Source organism: Microcaecilia unicolor, chromosome 5 (genome assembly GCF_901765095.1).
Source record: "Microcaecilia unicolor chromosome 5, aMicUni1.1, whole genome shotgun sequence".
NCBI classification, from domain to species: Eukaryota; Metazoa; Chordata; class Amphibia; order Gymnophiona; family Siphonopidae; genus Microcaecilia; species Microcaecilia unicolor.
The window spans coordinates 134947424-134968867 of NC_044035.1; the positions used below are offsets into that span (position 1 = coordinate 134947424).

Below are 21444 nucleotides of genomic sequence, written 5' to 3' on the forward strand. Positions count from 1 at the left end.
AGATGAATCAACATTTTGCACAGGAAGGCCAATTTGTCAGTGAAAAGCTTTCCAGAGGAGCAATGGAATTTACTCAGTGGGTGCCTAGTCAGTTGTTCCTGCTATCAAAAACAAGAAAACTTCTGGATCTTTTAGACCAAACCCCATTTTTCACTCAACTTTTTAAGACCTACAGCAATTGACACACAATCCACTTATTAAGGGAGCCCCAAGTTCCTGGATCACATAAATCTATCATGACTTACCAAAAAAAAAAAAACATTTACCACTAAATACACAAGAGTATGGTCTCTTTTGATTGAAATGTCTATCTGTGAGCTTGGGTGATTCTGTGTTGCCTGTACAATAATGTATGCATATATTGGGTGTAATTTTGGATCCTTTACTGTTAATGAAGGATCAGGTATTACAGGTGGTTATGTCAGCATTTTTTCAGCTTTATTTGTTGGTCAAGTTGCAATCCATGAAGCGACAATGTGATTTTTGGTTTGTGGTGCAGAGTTTAGTGATGTCTCATATTTATTTCTGCAATGTGCTGTATTTGGGTTTGCAGAAATAAAAAAAAATACAGGCATTGCATGTGATACAAATTTCTTCTGCTCGACTGTTGGCGGGTGTGTCCTGGTTTGAACATGTATCTCCAATTTTACACTGGTTGCCAGTCCTCTCTTGAGTACAGTACAAGATGGTACAGTTGGTACAACAAGCATTGTACTCTGATTGTGTTCCTCGACATCTTAAAGATGTAATTCAGGAATACAAACCCGTTAGATCCTTGTAGTCTGAAAACTTGGAGTTCTTGGCGAATGTTAAATTGTAAACTGTGTCATATGCTAATACAAGGATTACTGCATTTTAAGTCCACAAATTTGGAACAAATTACCAGGTTACTTGAGAGTATATAGTAGCAGGTTTCAATTCAGTAAATTCCTGAAGGCATGGGGCTGATGTTGTCTGTTTTATTTTGAATACTGTATAATTCTGTGTTTGTTCTTGTTTTATTGTTTCTTTTATTGTGTATGTTGACTTGTGATCCATCTAGTTGTAGGCAGACTATAATTTTTTAAATAAAATAAATAAATAGAGCTCAACAAAATCTCATAGAAGAAGGTACAATTTTGGTGACTCAAGAATAATCTACTGAATTAAAATAGCATTACCTAACGATTAACCCCACTTCCCAGACAGAAGTTAAATGGAGAGTAACAGACTAGGAGCTGAATTGGTAATGGTAATTGACTGAAGTGTAAAATAATTGAATGAAGAAAAAATGAGTCAAAAATAACAACCCACAATTGTAACAGTCCACCTTCCACCACTATTCACTCTAAGAGGAGCAGGGGTCCTCCTACTTCATTGCTGCCAGTGGAGGTGGTGTTTCAATATTCTGCTTTCAATTACTAGGAGCAGACTGGTTCCCTGGAGTCCCGCAGAGCTTGTCTGTCCCTCACTATTGAAAATGTGATAGTGAAAGAGCAGTTTAGAGAGAACAGTGCGTTCTACCACAGACTAAGTTCATGCCAATGGATAGGGTTCATAGAATCTTGATCAAACATCAAGATTAATAAGAGTGCAAAAATGTTCATGAATGCAATCAATAAATTGTAGCTCTATGGCACAGTATGACCACCAGAAGATGATCCCATTTTATTCCTAAACTGAAGACATTCAGTTTAGGAATATATTCTTATACTATATGTTGTGTAAGCCCACTAAACTTCTCTTCTGTAGTGATATGATTCTATTCATGCAAGGAGGATTAGTGAGGAACAGCTTTCTGTGTCAGCTCCTTATAACATCATAGAAGTCTCCAGCCTACACAGTTTTTCATAGGCCTGTTTATATGGTCCCTTTAAAATAATATCCTTAAAAAACAACTGAGCTCCAATTTTCCTAAAAGTCACTGCTGGCCCATATTTTGATTTAAAAGATCAACAGACAAATGTGGTATGCTCATTAAGATTGCTTTTATTTAATCAACTTGAATTTTGATGAGAAAACTATGTTTCAAATTAACATTAAAAGATTAATCTTTTGAAAACCGAATGATCACCAATTTAAACACAGAGGTTAAATGCATGATTCTGATCTGTGGAAAGTGGAGTTGCAGTGTTGCTTTTTCACTTCTTTGATTCACTTGTGCATTGTTTCTGCTGATCTGTTTTTTGACATCCACCTGCCACAAGAAACACAATGTTAGTGAACATGTACTCAATGCTTTCTCAAACTTTCTCAGGCTCCCTGCACACTTCCTAATAAGTCATTCCCTATATAAGGATTTTTATGCATTTACTTTTTAGCTGAAAACATGTAATATAAGTCATTGCTTTATGATGTCCACCAAAAACATTAGAGGATTTCTGGGCCTGAAACATTCACATTATTTTACATATTGAAGTTAATAAAAAGGAAAACAATTATAAAAGAAAACAATGTTATATTAATTTAGATCTATGATATCTAACTGACAATTCTAATTAGGCTTTGACAAGTGATTTACTAGCATGAGGGTAGGGTAGTATCATTGAATTTTCCACTGACAGTCTGCCCTACTTAGGCCCTTGTTTACGATGAAATGCTGTAGGCACTTAGTTTTTAGTATGTGCTAAAAATTAGAGTGTGCTAATGCTAAAAACACCCATAGGAATATATGGATGTCTCTAGTATTAGCACACGATAATTTTAGGGGCCTTTGGCCTTATATCAGGAAAACAGTTTTTTTAATATAAAATAATAAAGATTTATTTATGCAGAGACCCTTTTACTAAGCTGCTTTAGTTTCTAACGCAAGCCTAATGAATGAAAAATGGTTTAATGCAGGAAGTGCCAAAAGTTCTGCATTCCTTTTGTGATCTACATGCACCAAGTACGTGATATAAATTTTTGTGTAAGAGATGTGTTGAGGTAAATCATGGGTGTGGATGTGCTAATCATCTAGCTTGCTGACATTACTACCATGCTAACTGGTTAGATTGTCCATAATGTGAGAGCACCTCAGGGCTCTTTTACTAAGCTGCGGTAAAAAGGGTCCTGTGCTAGCATCAACGTGTGATTTTGACACATACTAAGGCCTCCTTCTACCGCAGCGGGTAAAAGGCTGGTTTTTTTTCATGTAAAGAAATGGCTGTGCGGTAGATGAACCACTTACCACTTGGTCATATCTAGGGGATGCACTTACTTCCACCCATTGAGGTGGCGGTAAGGGCTGCCATGCTGTTCTGACAGTAACTGGGCAGCGCTACTTACTGCCGGGTAAGCACTGGCACTACAAACATAGAAAATATTTTTGTAGCACTGGAAATGGAACACTGGGGGTGGGAAGTACCACTGGGCTCCTGCAGTAGCCTGGTGGTAGTTCCGGATTTACGTGCGGCAAACCCATTGCTGAATGTCAAACCTTTGGTAAAAGGTGCCATAAAAGCACTGGATCATGTTATCTGATAAGGGTCTTAAATTTTCTCTCCTGATTTTCAGTGAATGTTTTTGGTACTAAATTAATTTCATTCTATTCTACTCTATAAAAAGATTAATACAGCTGACATAGCATAAAGAAGGCAATTAAAATATGTGCTAACAGTTATGTACTGATTGCACTTATAAATGATTAGGGGTGTCTTTTACTAAAGCTTAGCTCGAGTGATCTGCAGAAGGGCCTATTTTATTCCTATGCACTTTGCTTCAGATAACTTTAGTAAAAGACCCCCTAGATTACTTGCTTAAATGCACTTATGTGCACACTTATCCACATGTAGTGGACCCGAATATAATGCTAGGATTGGGATCCATAAAATATCATCTTGCTAAATGCGGGATTATGTTGTAACAGGGTCAATAGAACAAAAACACAATTAAACCAAAAATTGATCTGTTGCAAAAGGAGCTGTATGTAAAAAATGGAAGCCAAGACGTGATCACGTTATATATGGATTCATATTATTGTGGGGTGCATTATTTCGTGTGTTCCACTGTATGTCCCACAATTCCACCTAACCTATTCTGTAAATATGCACATATCTTGCATACTGCATATATAACAAATGAGGTATAGATGTGTGGGTCTGGGCAAAGCATGTGTGAGATTCCCACTTACATATGTAACATAGAAATCATTTGCATACCTCCAGCACTTAGGTGCAAGTGATTGCACTGGTTCAATGCTTGGCGTAAGTACTCACCTAAGTGCACATATCTACCCTATAAATCTAATATTCTATAAAGCAAAGTAGTTGTTTTTATAGTGTAGGTGTTTAATTATGAGTCCACAAATTTAGAATTACCCTAAATATGGGCAGGTTATATTTATAGATAAAAATAAAATGTGGGTCAGGGTCAATTTTTAAAAGTACAGTATAAAGGAATGGGACTTATATATTGCCTTTCTGTGGTTTTTCCAACTACATTCAAAGTCGTTTACATATTATATACAGGTACTTAGTTGTACCTGGGACAATGGAGGGCTAAGTGACTTGCCCAGAGTCACAAGGAGCTGCAGTAGGAATCGAACCCAGTTCCCTAGCATCAGAGTCCACTACACTAATCACTAGTTAGTTAAGGTTTTTTTTTTTTTTTACTAAATCTTAGCTCAAGTTATCTGGAACAGGGCCCATAGGATTAAAATGGGCCCTGCTGCAGATAACTCGAGCTAAGCTTTAGTAAAAGACCCCCTAAGTGCCCTGTTTACTAAGCCACGTCTGAGGTGTGTTAGTACTTTTAGCGCACGGTAACCATTAGCGTGTGCTAACTATGTAGGCAAAACAATATTCCTATGGGTGCCTACAGAACGCATACTAACTTCGTGCACGTGCTAAAATGCTGGTGCACCTTAGCAAACAGGGGTCAAAAATTATCATCACTTTAAAAAGATACAGGAAGTTTTAAATTTAAACCTATCCAAAGAACTTTTATAGCTTTACCCTGTTTCTAAAAGTATTATTCTTGTTATTGTGAAATAAAATTTCAGATAATTACCTTGGTCTTTGTTTTGGGATAAATTATTAGATCCACCCTGCCAGTTCTGTGAAGTCTGACCACACTGTCCTCCACCAGTGGAAGATGAGCTTGATTCTAATGTGCAACAACAGAGCAAGAAGAGTGCTTTTGTGATATTTCAGTTGTTGCAGTTTCCTTGTAATTTAACCATTCATTTACAACTATCAGGAGAAACTGTCCTATTTGTACTTTCTTCCATAATTGCTTCTATTGAGCAGACTGCCTGATACAGTTATACAAGAGTCATTATGTTTACATTTTCTTAAAATTGTCAGATCATGGATGTTTCCCTTATTGATGTTCGTGAGTCTCTTCCTGTTGATTCTATCTGATGCTTCAGTGCATTTTTGTGCTTTAGTAAATTGTTTTGTCATATTGTTTTTAACACGAATCAAATAGGAACTAACCTTGATGTGGCACTTACCTGATTTACACATGCTAAAGTTTAACACCTGGTTAGCGCATAAGACCTTACTGCTAAGTCAGTGGGTGGCGGTAAGGTGTCAGGCCGAAAATAGATGTGCGCTGGTTTTAATTTTGTCGCACGTCCATTTTTGGCCACAAAAAGCACCTTTTTTCCAGGCACCCTGAAAAATGGACATGCCCACGTCCAAAACACGCACCTACACCAGTACAGGCCACTTTTCGGTGCACCTTATTAAAAGGGCCCCTAAATTATTTTCATTCTATTCTGCTCTATAAAAACATTAAGTTAACTGACACAGCATCAAGGAGGTAATTTTTTAAAAAATAGATGCTAACAGTTAAGTACTGATTGCACACATAAGTGATTAGATTACTAGCATAAATTCACTTAAGTGCACAGTTATGCACATATAGTAGAAACCAGTTATAACGCTATTATTGGGATCCATAAAATATCATCTTGATAAAATGCGAGAGTCACGTTGAAACAGGGTCAATAGAACATGAACACAATTGAACCAAACATTGATCTGTTACAAAAGAAGCTGTATGTAAAAAAAGTGGAGGAGTGGCCTAGTGGTTAGGGTGGTGGACTTTGGGCCTGGGGAACTGAGAAACTGAGTTTGATTCCCGGTGCAGGCAGCTCCTTGTGACTCTGGGCAAATCACTTAACCCTCCATTGCCTGCCGCATTGAGCCTGCCATGAGTGGGAAAAAGTGCGGAGTACAAATATAATAAAAATGAAGCCAAGATATGATCAGATTATATGTGGATTTGTATTACTGTTGGGTGCACTATATCAAGGTTCCACTGTATGTCCCACAATTCTACATAAATGCTATTCTGTAATTATGCACATATATAGCAAACTATGTATTTAACAGGTGAGGTACACCTGTGTGGGTCTGGGCAAAGCATGGGTGAGACTCCCGCTTACATAGAATACTATAAGTTATTTGCATATCTCCAGCACTTAGGTGGAAGTGATTACATCAGTTCAATGTATGGCATAAGTAGTCCCCTAAACGCATATATACATATCTACTTTTTAACGCTAATATTCTATAAAGCAAAGTAGATGTCTTTATAGGGTAGGTGTCTAATTATGAGTCCAAAATTATAGAATTACCCTAAAAATGGGCAGGTTATTCTTACAGATAAAAACAAAATGTAGCTAAGGGCCATTTTATTAAAGTACAGTGTAACTCATGAGAATTGTTACCATCACTTTACAAAACTAGAGGAAGTTTTAAAAGTAAACCAATCCAAAGATATTTTACAGCTTTACCCTGTTTCTAAAAGAACTATTATGAATAAAACTTCAGATCATTATCTTGGCCTTTGTTTTGGGATGAATTATTAGATCCTCCCTGAGGGTACTGTGAAGTCTGACTACACTGTCCTCCACCAGTGGAAGATGAGCTTAAGTCTAACGTACAAAAGAGTAAAAAGAGTATTTTTGTGATATTTTAATTGTTTCAGATTCCATGTAACTTCAGCATTCATTTACAACTATGAGGAGAAATTGCCCTATTTTAACTTTCTTCCATAATGGCTTCTATTGAGCAGCCTGCTTGAAACAGTTATACAAGATCCCTTACATTTCCTTCAAATTGTCAGATCATGGCTGCTCTAAGCTTCCCTAAGTAAGAGTGGGATTTTAAGATATAAATGTTAAAAAGATAAAATGGAGTGTAGTCACCATAATAAAAGTATTTGGTCATACACTATGATTGCCTTTGCAACTTTGGTGGTTAGTTATCAATGTGGTCTACCGTTCAGTCATGTTATTTATAGTTAACTCTAGTTATTAGTAAATACTTAAGGGCCTCTTTTATCAAGCCGCACTAGCAGTTCCCATGCTACACTGCTGAGAAAAATGAATGGGCTTTGTTGGCATTACAGCATTAGGAACTGCTAGAACAGTTTGATAAAAGATGCCCTATGTCATTTACTGTACAAGCTCAACAACCTGCCCAGGTGTCATTGTTTCATTGATAGATTGAGCTTCCTTTCTGTCAGGGATCATAAATGGAACAAGATTAGATTGTCCAAATGTTGGTAATATGATCGCATATTTTCTCATTGACTGGGCCTGAGCATTTGAATAAGAGCCTTTGGCCTTATGTCAGGAAAACAGTTTGTTATTTTTTTCTAAAATAATAAACATTTATTTATTTAGAGGTCCTTTTAATAAGCTGCTTTAGATTCTAATACAAAGCTAATGTTTGAAAAATGGTCTAATGCTGGAAGTGCCCAAGTTTCTGCATTCATGATGTGATCTGCATGCACTAAGTATGTGATATTAATTTTGGGGGGAAGAGATGTGTTGTAAATCATGGGCATGTATGTGCTAATCAGCTAGCTTGCTGACATTACCTCTGTGCAAACTGGTTAGTTTGTCCATAATGCAAAAGCACTTAGGAACCCTTTTCTTACGCTACAGCAAAAAGGGTCCTGCACTAGCATCAATGAATTTTTGACATGAGCTGAGGCCCCGTTTTACTGCAACGGGTAAAAGGCTGGTTTTCTTTCATGAAATTAAATGGCAGTGCATTAAGTGAACCATTTACTTCAGGATAAGCACTGGTGTTATAATAATAGAAAATATTTTTGTATCACCTTAAATAGAGTTTGGGGGTGGGAACTACGTCCGGGCTTCTGCGATAGCCTGGCAGTAGTTCCGGATTTACACATGGCAACCAAATTGTCATGTACCAACCCTTTAGTAAAAGGTCCACTAATATTTTAATTCCATTAAAAATACAACTTTCTTGCTAAAAAGCAATGGATCATCTTAACAGGAGGGTTTTAATTCGTCTCTTCTGGTTATCAGTGAATGTTTTTTTTACTAAATTATTTTCATTCTATTCTGCTCTATAAAAAGATTAATACAACTGACACAGCATAAAATGAGATAATTTAAAATAATAGGTGCTAACAATTAAGTACTGATTGCATATATAAATGATTAGATTGCTAGCATAAATTCACTTATGTGCACACTTAAGCATATAAAGTGGAACCTGCATATAACGCTATGATTGGGATCGGTAAATGCAGAGTCATATTGTAAAAGGGTCAATAGAAAATGAACACAATTGAACCAAAAATTGATCTGTTTCATCAGGAGCTGTAGGTACAAAAAAGGGGAGTCCAGGACATGATTGTGCTATATGTGCCACAATTCCACCTAAACACTATTCTGTAATTATGCACATATATTATGAACTGCGTATTTAACAGATGGGGTACACTTATGTGGGTACAGGTAAAGTATGGGTGAGACTCCATCTTACATATATAACAAAAAATACTATAAGTTAATTGCAAACCTCCAGCACTTAGGTGCAAGTGATTACACCGGTTCAATACCTGGCATAAGTACTCACCTAAGCGCATATGCACATATCTACACTATAAACCTAATATTCTATAAAGCAAAGTAGATGTTTTTATAGAATACCTAATTATGAGACTACAAATATAGAATTAGCCTAAAATGGGCAGGTTATTGTTATTGATAAAAACAAAATGTAACTCAGGGCTATTTTATTAAAAATACAGTATAAATCATGAGAATTGTCATCGTCTCTTTTAAAAAGGCAGAGGAAGTTTTAAATCTAAACCAATCCAAAAAACCTTTACAGCTTTACCCTGTTTCTAAAAGAATTATTATTATAAATCCTCAGATCATTACCTTGGCCTTTCTTTTGGGATGTGTTAGAAGATCCATCCTGCCAGTTCTGTGAAGTCTGACCACATTGTCCTCCACCAGTGGAAGAAAAGCTTGATTCTAATGTGCAAGAGAGTATAAAGAGTGCTTTTGTGATTATTGTTTCAGATTCCATGTAACTTCACCATTCATTTACAATTACCAGGAGATGTTGCCCTATTTTAATTTCCTTCCATAATTGCTTCTATAGACCAGCCTGCTAGATATGCAAGAGTCCTTATGTCTGCATTTTCTTAAAATTGTCAGATCATGGCTGTTTCCCTGATTTGTGTTCCTGAGTCTTTTCCTGTTGATTCTGCCTCATAGTTCAGTGCATTTTTGTATGTTTTAGTAAATAGAAAATATTTTTGTATCACTGGAAATGGGGCGCTGGGGGTGAGAACTACCACCGGGCTACTGCTATAGCCTGGCGGTAGTTCCAGATTTACTTGTGGCAACCCCAATGCCGAACGTCAAACCTTTAGTAAAAGGTCCCATAAACTTTTTATTCCATAGAAGATACAAATTTCTTGTAACAAAGCAATGGCTCATAGAACAGGGTTTTAAATTATCTCTTCTGATTTTCACTGAACATTTTGTTACTAAATTATTTTCATAGATTAATGCAACTGACACAGCATAAAGGAGATACTTTTTAAAAATAGATGGTAACACTTAAGTGCTGATTACACATATAAAGGATTAGATTACTAGTATAAATGTACTTATGTGCACACTTCTCATGTTAAATGCAAGGCCAAGATACAACTAGGTCAATAGAACATAATCATAATTGAACCAAAAATTGATCTGTTGCAAAATGAGCTACATATTTAACAAATGTGGTATACTTGGGTGGGTCTGGGCAAAGCATGGTTGAGACTCCCACTTACATATATCATAGAAACAATGTTATTTGTATACCTCCAGCACTGAGGTGTAAAAACAAAATGTAAGTCAGTACCATTTTATTAAAAGTACAGTATAAATTATGAAAATTGATCTCATCACTTTAAAAAGGTAGAGGACGTTTTAAATTTAAACCAATCCAGAGAACCTTTACAGCATTTCCCTGTTTCTGGAAGTATTATTCTTGTTATTATGAAATAAAACTATAGATGATTACCATGGCCTTTCTTTTGGGATGTATTGGAAGATTCATCCTGCCAGTTCTTTGAAGTCTGACCACAATGTCCTCCACCAGTGGAAGATGAGCTTGATTCTAAGGTGCAACAGAGTGAAATGAGTGCTTTGTGGTATCTTAATTGCTTCAGATTCCATATAACTTTTACATTCAAACTACCAGGAGATGTTGCCCTATTTTATCTACTTTTCATAATTGCTTCTATTGAACAGCCTGCCAGATAGAATTACACAAGAGTCCTTATATCTACATTTCCTCAAAATTGTCAGATCATGGCCTTTTCCCTGATTTGTGTTCCTGAGACTATTCCTGTTGATTCCATCATATGCTTCAGTGCATTTTTGTATGCTTTAGAAACTTTTTGTAATCATATTCTTCCTTCACGTATGCTGATCTAAACTGTGTTATTTAAGAATGGGAGTACAAGATAAATGGAGTACTGTCACCATACTAAAGGTATTTGGCCATACACTAGTATTGCATTTGTAGCTTGGGAGGGAAGTTATCAATGTCGGGTACCTTTAAGTTATGTTGTAAACAGTTAGCTGCAGTTATTAGTAAATAGGCCAAATTGTATAAAATGGGAGCTGAACAAAAATAGTACAAGTTTGTGTAAAATAATGTCTTCATGGTAGTCTGTGTTGGTACCTATGCCCTTTACTGTACAAGCAGCACAATCTGCCCAGAAGAGGCTATTTTTATTTCTTGAAAAGAACTGGCCATGCAGTAAGTGAACAACTTATCTTTTTGCCATTTTTTTAAGGGGAATGCGTTTACTACCTCCACCCACTGAGGCAGTGTAAGGGCTAACATGCTAACCTAGAAGTAACTGGTCAGCACATGCTGCTGCCCAATTACTGCCAGGTAAGCACCGGCACTAAAAAAATATTATATTTTTGTTGCACCAGAAATAGCATGCACTGGGGGTAGGAACTACTGCTAGGCTTCTGCGGCAGCACGGTGGTTTTTACAGATTGATGCCTGGCAACCTCATTGTCGCCAGCCATCCCCTAAAATTGTAATTCCTTAGAAGATGCAACTTTCTTGTTAAAAAAGCAATGGATCATGTTATTTGAAGTGATCTTAAATTATTTCCTCTGATTTTCACTGAGTGTTTTTGTTACAAAATTATTTGCATTTTATTCTAACTATAAAAAAGATTAATACAACTGACACAGCATAAAGCAGATAATTTAAAAAAATAGGTACTGATTGTACATATAAATGAATAGATTACTAGCATAAATGCACTTATATTCACTTATCTACATATAGTTTAATACCAATATAACACTATAATAGGGATCAATAAAATATTGTTGCATTAACGGGGTCAATCGAACATGAACATAATTGAGTCAAAAATTGATCTGTTGCAAAAACAGCTGTAAATTTTAAAAAGTGGAGCCAAAACATGATCGTGTTATATGTGAATTTGTGTTATTGTGGGGTATATTATATTGGGGTTCCACTGTATGTGCCACAATTCCTCCTAAATTCTATTCTGTAAATATGTACATATCTTATATACTGCATATTTAATAGATGGGGAATATTTGGGTGTGTCTGGGCAAAACTCCCACATAAAACATAGAATACTATAAATTATTTGCATTCCTCCAGCACAGAGGTGGAAGTGATTACCCCATTTCATTGTCTGGAATAAGTACTCCCCTAAGCGCATATGCACATATGCACTCTATAAAGCTAATATTGTATAAAGCAAAGTAGATGTTGAGTAGGTGTCTAATTATGAGTGCACAAATATAGATTAACCCTTAAAATAGGCTGGTTATTGTTATAGATAAAAACAAAATGTTTGTCAAGACCATTTATTAAAATTACAGTATAAATCATGAAAAATTTTATCATCTGAAAAGGTAGAGGACGATTTAAATTTATACCAATCCAGAGAACTTTTACAGCTTTAACCTGTGTCTTGAAGTATTATTCTTGTTATTATGAAATAAAACTTTAGATATTACCATGGCCTTTCTTTTGGGATGTATTAGAAGATTCATCCTGCCAGTTCTTTGAAGTCTGACCACAATGTCCTCCACCAGTGGAAGATGAGCTTGATTCTAAGGTGCAACAGAGTGAAATGAGTGCTTTGTGGTATCTTAATTGCTTCATATTCCATATAACTTCTACATTCAAACTACCAGGAGATGTTGCCCTATTTTAACTACTTTTCATAATTGCTTCTATTGAACAGCCTGCCAGATAGAATTATACAAGAGTCCTTATATCTACATTTCCTCAAAATTGTCAGATCATGGCCTTTTCCCTGATTTGTGTTCCTGAGACTATTCCTGTTGATTCCATCATATGCTTCAGTGCATTATTGTATGTTTTAGAAAATTTTTGTAATCATATTCTTCCTTTATTTATGCTGATCTAAGCTGCGTTATTTAAGAATGGGAGGACAAGATAAATGGAGTACTGTCACCATACTAAAAGTATTTGGCCATACACTAGTATTGCTTTTGTAGCTTGGGAGGGAAGTTATCAATGTCGGGTACCTTTAAGTTATGTTGTACACAGTTAGCTGCAGTTATTAGTAAATAGGCCAAATTGTATAAAATAGGAGCTGAACAAAAATAGTATAAGTTAGTGTAAAAATAATATGTTTTCATGGTAGTCTGTGTTGGTACCTATGATACAAAATTATTTTCATTTTATTCTAACTATAAAAAAGATTAATACAACTGACATAGCATAAAGCAGATAATTTAAAAAAATAGGTACTAAAATTTAAATACTGATTGTACATATAAATGAATAGATTACTAGCATAAATGCACTTATATTCACTTATCTACATATAGTTTAATACCAATATAACACTATAATAGGGATCAATAAAATATTGTTGCATTAACGGGGTCAATCGAACATGAACAAAATTGAGTCAAAAATAGATCTGTTGCAAAAACAGCTGTAAATTTTAAAAAGTGGAGCCAAAACTTGATCGTGTTATATGTGAATTTGTGTTATTGTGGGGTATATTATATTGGGGTTCCACTGTATGTGCCACAATTCCTCCTAAATTCTATTCTGTAAATATGTACATATCTTATATACTGCATATTTAATAGATGGGGAATATTTGGTTGTGTCTGGGCAAAACTCCCACTTACATATAAAACATAGAATACTATAAATTATTTGCATTCCTCCAGCACAGAGGTGGAAGTGATTACCCCATATCATTGTCTGGACTAAGTACTCCCCTAAGCGCATATGCACATATGCACTCTATAAAGCTAATATTGTATAAAGCAAAGTAGATGTTGAGTAGGTGTCTAATTATGAGTGCACAAATATAGATTAACCCTTAAAATAGGCTGGTTATTGTTATAGATAAAAACAAAAGGTTTGTCAAGACCATTTATTAAAATTACAGTATAAATCATGAAAAATTTTATCATCTGAAAAGGTAGAGGACGATTTAAATTTATACCAATCCAGAGAACTTTTACAGCTTTAACCTGTGTCTTGAAGTATTATTCTTGTTATTATGAAATAAAACTTTAGATATTACCATGGCCTTTCTTTTGGGATGTATTAGAAGATTCATCCTGCCAGTTCTTTGAAGTCTGACCACAATGTCCTCCACCAGTGGAAGATGAGCTTGATTCTAAGGTGCAACAGAGTGAAATGAGTGCTTTGTGGTATCTTAATTGCTTCATATTCCATATAACTTCTACATTCAAACTACCAGGAGATGTTGCCCTATTTTAACTACTTTTCATAATTGCTTCTATTGAACAGCCTGCCAGATAGAATTATACAAGAGTCCTTATATCTACATTTCCTCAAAATTGTCAGATCATGGCCTTTTCCCTGATTTGTGTTCCTGAGACTATTCCTGTTGATTCCATCATATGCTTCAGTGCATTATTGTATGTTTTAGAAAATTTTTGTAATCATATTCTTCCTTTACGTATGCTGATCTAAGCTGCGTTATTTAAGAATGGGAGGACAAGATAAATGGAGTACTGTCACCATACTAAAAGTATTTGGCCATACACTAGTATTGCTTTTGTAGCTTGGGAGGGAAGTTATCAATGTCGGGTACCTTTAAGTTATGTTGTACACAGTTAGCTGCAGTTATTAGTAAATAGGCCAAATTGTATAAAATAGGAGCTGAACAAAAATAGTATAAGTTAGTGTAAAAATAATATGTTTTCATGGTAGTCTGTGTTGGTACCTATGATACAAAATTATTTTCATTTTATTCTAACTATAAAAAAGATTAATACAACTGACATAGCATAAAGCAGATAATTTAAAAAAATAGGTACTAAAATTTAAATACTGATTGTACATATAAATGAATAGATTACTAGCATAAATGCACTTATATTCACTTATCTACATATAGTTTAATACCAATATAACACTATAATAGGGATCAATAAAATATTGTTGCATTAACGGGGTCAATCGAACATGAACAAAATTGAGTCAAAAATAGATCTGTTGCAAAAACAGCTGTAAATTTTAAAAAGTGGAGCCAAAACTTGATCGTGTTATATGTGAATTTGTGTTATTGTGGGGTATATTATATTGGGGTTCCACTGTATGTGCCACAATTCCTCCTAAATTCTATTCTGTAAATATGTACATATCTTATATACTGCATATTTAATAGATGGGGAATATTTGGTTGTGTCTGGGCAAAACTCCCACTTACATATAAAACATAGAATACTATAAATTATTTGCATTCCTCCAGCACAGAGGTGGAAGTGATTACCCCATATCATTGTCTGGACTAAGTACTCCCCTAAGCGCATATGCACATATCTACTCTATAAAGCTAATATTGTATAAAGCAAAGTAGGTGATGAGTAGGTGTCTAATTATGAGTCCACAAATATAGATTAACCCTTAAAATAGGCTGGTTATTGTTATAGATAAAAACAAAATGTTTGTCAAGACCATTTATTAAAATTACAGTATAAATCATGAAAAATTTTATCATCTGAAAAGGTAGAGGACGATTTAAATTTATACCAATCCAGAGAACCTTTACAGCTTTAACCTGTGTCTTGAAGTATTATTCTTGTTATTATGAAATAAAACTTTAGATTATTACCATGGCCTTTCTTTTGGGATGTATTAGAAGATTCATCCTGCCAGTTCTTTGAAGTCTGACCACAATGTCCTCCACCAGTGGAAGATGAGCTTGATTCTAAGGTGCAACAGAGTGAAATGAGTGCTTTGTGGTATCTTAATTGCTTCAGATTCCATATAACTTCTATATTCAAACTACCAGGAGATGTTGCCTTATTTTAACTACTTTTCATAATTGCTTCTATTGAACAGCCTGCCAGATAGAATTATACAAGAGTCCTTATATCTACATTTCCTCAAAATTGTCAGATCATGGCTTTTTCCCTGATTTGTGTTCCTGAGTTTTTTCCTGTTGATTCTGCCTCATAGTTCAGTGCATTTTTGTATGTTTCAGTAAATAGAAAATATTTTTGTATCACTGGAAATGGAGCGCTGGGGGTGAGAACTACCACCGGGCTACTGCTGTAGCCTGGCGGTAGTTCCAGATTTACTTGTGGCAACCCCAATGCCGAACGTCAAACCTTTAGTAAAAGGTCCCAAAAACGTTTTATTCCATAGAAGATACACATTTCTTGTAACAAAGCAATGGCTCATAGAACAGGGTATTAAATTATCTCTTCTGGTTTTCACTGAACATTTTGTTACTAAATTATTTTCATAGATTAATGCAACTGACACAGCATAAAGGAGATACTTTTTAAAAATAGATGGTAACACTTAAGTGCTGATTACACATATAAAGGATTAGATTACTAGTATAAATGCACTTATGTGCACACTTCTCATGTTAAATGCAAGGCCAAGATACAACTAGGTCAATAGAACATAATCATAATTGAACCAAAAATTGATCTGTTGCAAAATGAGCTACATATTTAACAAATGTGGTATACTTGGGTGGGTCTGGGCAAAGCATGGTTGAGACTCCCACTTACATATATCATAGAAACAATGTTATTTGTATACCTCCAGCACTGAGGTGTAAGTTATTACACCAGATCAATGTCTAGCATAAATACTGAGCTAAACACATATTCACCTATCAACACTGAAAAGCTAAAGAAGTTTTTATAGAGTAGGTGTATAATTATGAGTCCACAGACACAGAATTATACATAAAATGGGCTGGTTATTGTTATAGATAAAAACAAAATGTAAGTCAGTACCATTTTATTAAAAGTACAGTATAAATTATGAAAATTGTTCTCATCATTTAAAAAAGGTAGAGGACGTTTTAAATTTAAACCAATCCAGAGAACCTTTACAGCTTTTCCCTGTTTCTTTTCCCTGTTTCTTGAAGTATTATTCTTGTTATTATGAAATAAAACTTTAGATTATTACCATGGTCTTTCTTTTGGGATGTATTAGAAGATTCATCCTGCCAGTTTTTTGAAGTCTGACCACAATGTCCTCCACCAGTGGAAGATGAGCTTGATTCTAAGGTGCAACAACAGAGTAAGAAGAGTGCTTTTGTGATATTTTAATCATTTCATCTTCAATATAACAAAGCCATTCATTTACAATTACCAGGAGATGTGAAATGAGTGCTTTGTGGTATCTTAATTGCTTCAGATTCCATATAACTTTTACATTCAAACTACCAGGAGATGTTCCCTTATTTTAACTACTTTTCATAATTGCTTCTATTGAACAGCCTGCCAGATAGAATTATACAAGAGTCCTTATATCTACATTTCCTCAAAATTGTCAGATCATGGCCTTTTCCCTGATTTGTGTTCCTGAGACTATTCCTGTTGATTCCATCATATGCTTCAGTGCATTATTGTATGTTTTAGAAAATTTTTGTAATCATATTCTTCCTTCACGTATGCTGATCTAAGCTGCGTTATTTAATAATGGGAGGACAAGATAAATGGAATACTGTCACCATACTAAAAGTATTTGGCCATACACTAGTATTGCCTTTGCAGCTTGGGAGGGAAGTTATCAATGTCGGGTACCTTTAAGTTATGTTGTACACAGTTAGCTGCAGTTATTAGTAAATAGGCCAAATTGTATAAAATAGGAGCTGAACAAAAATAGTACAAGTTAGTGTAAAAATAATATGTCTTCATGGTAGTCTGTGTTGGTACCTATGATACAAAATTATTTTCATTTTATTCTAACTATAAAAAAGATTAATACAACTGACACAGCATAAAGCAGATAATTTAAAAAAATAGGTACTAAAATTTAAATACCGATTGTACATATAAATGAATAGATTACTAGCATAAATGCACTTATATTCACTTATCTACATATAGTTTAATACCAATATAATACTATAATAGGGATCGATAAAATATTGTTGCATTAACAGGGTCAATCGAACATGAACATAATTGAGTCAAAAATTGATCTGTTGCAAAAACAGCTGTAAATTTTAAAAAGTGGAACTAAAACATAATTGTTCTATATGTGAATTTGTGTTATTGTGGGGTATATTATATTGGGGATCCACTGTATGTGCCACAATTCCTCCTAAAATCTATTCTGTAAATATGTACATATCTTATATACTGCATATTTAATAGATGGGGAATATTTGGGTGTGTCAGGGCAAAACTCCCACTTACATATAAAACATAGAATACTATAAATCATTTGCATTCCTCCAGCACAGAGGTGGAAGTGATTACCCCATTTCATTGTCTGGAATAAGTACTCCCCTAAGCGCATATGCACATATCTACTCTATAAAGCTAATATTGTATAAAGCAAAGTAGATGCTGAGTAGGTGTCTAATTATGAGTCCACAAAGATAGATTAATCCTTAAAATAGGCTGGTTATTGTTATAGATAAAAACAAAATGTTTGTCAAGACCATTTATTAAAATTACAGTATAAATCATGAAAAATTTTATCATCTGAAAAGGTAGAAGATGATTTAAATTTATACCAATCCAGAGAACCTTTACAGCTTTATCCTGTGTCTTGAAGTATTATTCTTGTTATTATGAAATAAAACTTTAGATTATTACCTTGAACCTTCTTTTGGGATGTATTAGAAGATCCATCCTGCCAGTTCTTTGAAGTCTGACCACACTGTCCTCCACCAGTGGAAGATGAGCTTGATTCTAAGGTGCAACAGAGTGAAATGAGTGCTTTGTGGTATCTTAATTGCTTCAGATTCCTTATAACTTTTACATTCAAACTACCAGGAGATGTTGCCTTATTTTAACTACTTTTCATAATTGCTTCTATTGAACAGCCTGCCAGATAGAATTATACAAGAGTCCTTATATCTACATGTCCTCAAAATTGTCAGATCATGGACTTTTCCCTGATTTGTGTTCCTGAGGCTCTTCCTGTTGATTCTAACTTATGTTTCAGTGCATTTTTGTATGTTTTTGAAAATTTTTTAATCATATTCTTCCTTCACATATGCTGATCTAAGCTGCATTATTTAAGAATGGGAGGACAAGATAAATGGAGTACTGTCATCATACTAAAAGTATTTGGCCATACATTAGTATTGCCTTTGTAGCTTGGGAGGGAAGTTATCAATGTGGGGTACTGTTAAGTTATGTTGTACACAGTTAGCTGCAGTTATTAGTAAATAGGCCAAATTGTTTAAAATGGGAGCTGATCAAAAATAGTACACGTTAGTGTAAAATAATGTCTTCATGGTAGTCTATGTTGGTACCTATGCCCTTTACTGTAGAAGCACCACAATCTGCCCAGAAGAGGCTATTTTTATTTCTTGAAAAGAACTGGCCATGCAGTAAGTGAACAACTTATTTCTTTGCCATTTTTTAAGGGGAATGCGTTTACCACCACCACCCACTGAGGCAGTATAAGGTCTAACCTTCTTACCTAGAAGTAACTGGTCAGCACATGCTGCTGCCCAATTACTGCCAGGTAAGCACCAACACTACCAAAATATTATATTTTTGTTGCGCCAGATATAGCATGTACTGGGGGTGGGAACTACTGCTGGGCTCCTGCGGCAGCACGGCGGTATTTACAGATTGATGCGTGGCAATCTCATTGTCGCCCGCCATCCCATGAAATTGTAATTCCATAGAAAATACAAATTTGTTGTAACAAAGCAATGGATCATATTATGTGAACAGGGTCTAAAATTATCTGTTCTAATTTTCACTGAACGTTTTGTTACAAAATTATTTTCATAGATTAATGCAACTGACACAGCATAAAGGAGATGCTTTCTAAAAATAGATGGTAAAACAAGTGCTGATTACACATATAAAGGATTAGATTACTAGTATAAATGCACTTATGTGCACACTTATGCACATATAGTTGAACACCTATATAACGCTATAATTGGGATTCATAAAATATTATCTTGTTAAATGCAAGGTCAAGATACAACTAGGTCAATAGAACTTATTCATAGTTGAACCAAAAATTGATCTGTTGCAAAATGAGCTGCATATTTAACAAATGTGGTATACATGGGTTCGTCTGGGCAAAGAATGGTTGAGACTCCCACTTACATATAGCATGGAAACAATAAGTTATTTGCATACCTCCAGCACTGAGATGCAAGTTATTACACCAGATCAATGTCTGGCATAAATACTGAGCTAAATGCATATTCACATATCAACACTGAAAAGTTAATGATCTATAATGCAAAATAGAACTTTTTAATGAGTAGGTGTCTGATTATGAGTCCACAAACACGGAATTATCCATAAAATGGGCTGGTTATTGTTATAGATAAAAACAAAATGTGAGTCAGGACCACTTTATTAAAACTACAGTATAAGTCATGAAAATTGTTCTATTCACTTTAAAAATTAGAGGAAGTTTTAAATTTAAACCAAATCCAGAGCACTTTTACAGCTTTTCCCTGTTTCTTGAAGTATTATTCTTGTTATTATGAAATGAAACTTTAGATTATTACCTTGGCCTTTCTTTTGGGATGTATTAGAAGATCCATCCTGCCAGTTCTGTGAAGTCTGACCACAATGTCCTCCACCAGTGGAAGATGAGCTTGATTCTAAGGTGCAACAGAGTGAAATGAGTGATTTTGTGACATCTTAATTGCTTCAGATTCCATGTAACTTTCCCATTCGAACTACCAGGAGATGTTGCCCTATTTTAACTTCTTTTCATAATTGCTTCTATAGAACAGCCTGCCAGATACAGTTATACAAGTGTACTTATACCTACATTTCCTCAAAATTGTCAGATCATGGCTTTTTTTCCTGATTTGTGTTCCTGAGGCTTTTTTGTATGTTTTAGGAATTTTTAAAATCATATTCTTCTTTCACGTATGCTGAACTAAGCTGCCCTATTTTGACTGGAAGGGCAAGATATCAATGTTGAAAATATAAAATGGAGTGTAGTCACTATAATAAATGTATTTGGTCATACACTATGATTACCTTTGCAACTTAGGTGAGAATTTATCAATGTGGGCTACTGTTAAGTCATTTTATTTACAGTTAACTCCAGTTATTAGTAAATAGTTCTAATTGCATAAAATGGGAGCTGAACAAAAATAGTCCAAATTACTGTAAAAATAGCATGTCTTTACAGTATTCTATGTTGATACCTATGCCCTTTACTTTACAAGCACCACAATCTGCCCAGAAGGTGTCACTGTTTCACTGATAGGTTTTTCTCCCTCTCAGGGATAGTTACTGGTACAAGATTAAATTGTCTAAGGGCTGCTTTTACTAATGTGCACTGAAAGTGGCTTGCAGTAGTGTAGGCATGGGTTTTGGGCACGCGCCTATTCATTTGTCAGTGCACCTGTAAAAAAAGGCCTTTTTAAAAATTTTGCTGAAAATGGATGTGCGGAAAAATCAAAGTTGCCGTACATCCATTTTGGGTCTGAGACCTTACCACCAACCATTGGCCTAACATTAAAGTCTCACGCGGTAACCGGGTGGTAATGAGCTATGTGTGTCAAATGCCACTTGGTGCACATCCGAAACACGCTTCTGAAAATGTATTGGACACGCCTCAAAAATGAATTTACCACAAGAGCCACAAGGTAACTGGGTACACGTTGGGCGTACATAGACGCTTATGCGGCTTAGTTAATGGGCCCTTAAATGATGGTAATATGATCACAGACTTTTTTTTTCACTGGCTGGACCGAGAA

The 21444-nt window shown here is 35.0% G+C and overlaps 2 protein-coding genes across 24 annotated transcripts in view; both read right to left on the reverse strand.

The window, feature by feature from the left end:
• Positions 1-21444, reverse strand: part of LOC115470295 (hornerin-like) — a 406057-nt gene that overhangs the window by 84689 nt on the left and 299924 nt on the right. The window lies entirely within an intron of this gene.
• LOC115470293 (uncharacterized transmembrane protein DDB_G0289901-like) overlaps positions 2031-21444 on the reverse strand; it is a 266720-nt gene continuing 247306 nt past the window's right edge. For 15 of the 21 annotated variants that reach the window (XM_030203310.1, XM_030203328.1, XM_030203326.1 and 12 more), the window contains 11 exons: positions 20236-20331; positions 18341-18436; positions 16698-16793; positions 15379-15474; positions 13819-13914; positions 12260-12355; positions 10257-10352; positions 9116-9211; positions 6749-6844; positions 4969-5064; positions 2031-2176 (listed from right to left, as the gene is read on the reverse strand). In XM_030203310.1, the coding sequence (XP_030059170.1) occupies positions 2121-2176; positions 4969-5064; positions 6749-6844; positions 9116-9211; positions 10257-10352; positions 12260-12355; positions 13819-13914; positions 15379-15474; positions 16698-16793; positions 18341-18436; positions 20236-20331 (1016 nt within the window). In that variant the 3' untranslated portion in view covers positions 2031-2120. The remainder of the gene's footprint in view (positions 2177-4968; positions 5065-6748; positions 6845-9115; positions 9212-10256; positions 10353-12259; positions 12356-13818; positions 13915-15378; positions 15475-16697; positions 16794-18340; positions 18437-20235; positions 20332-21444) is intronic. The other 6 variants (XM_030203318.1, XM_030203314.1, XM_030203319.1 and 3 more) reach the window with 6 other exon arrangements.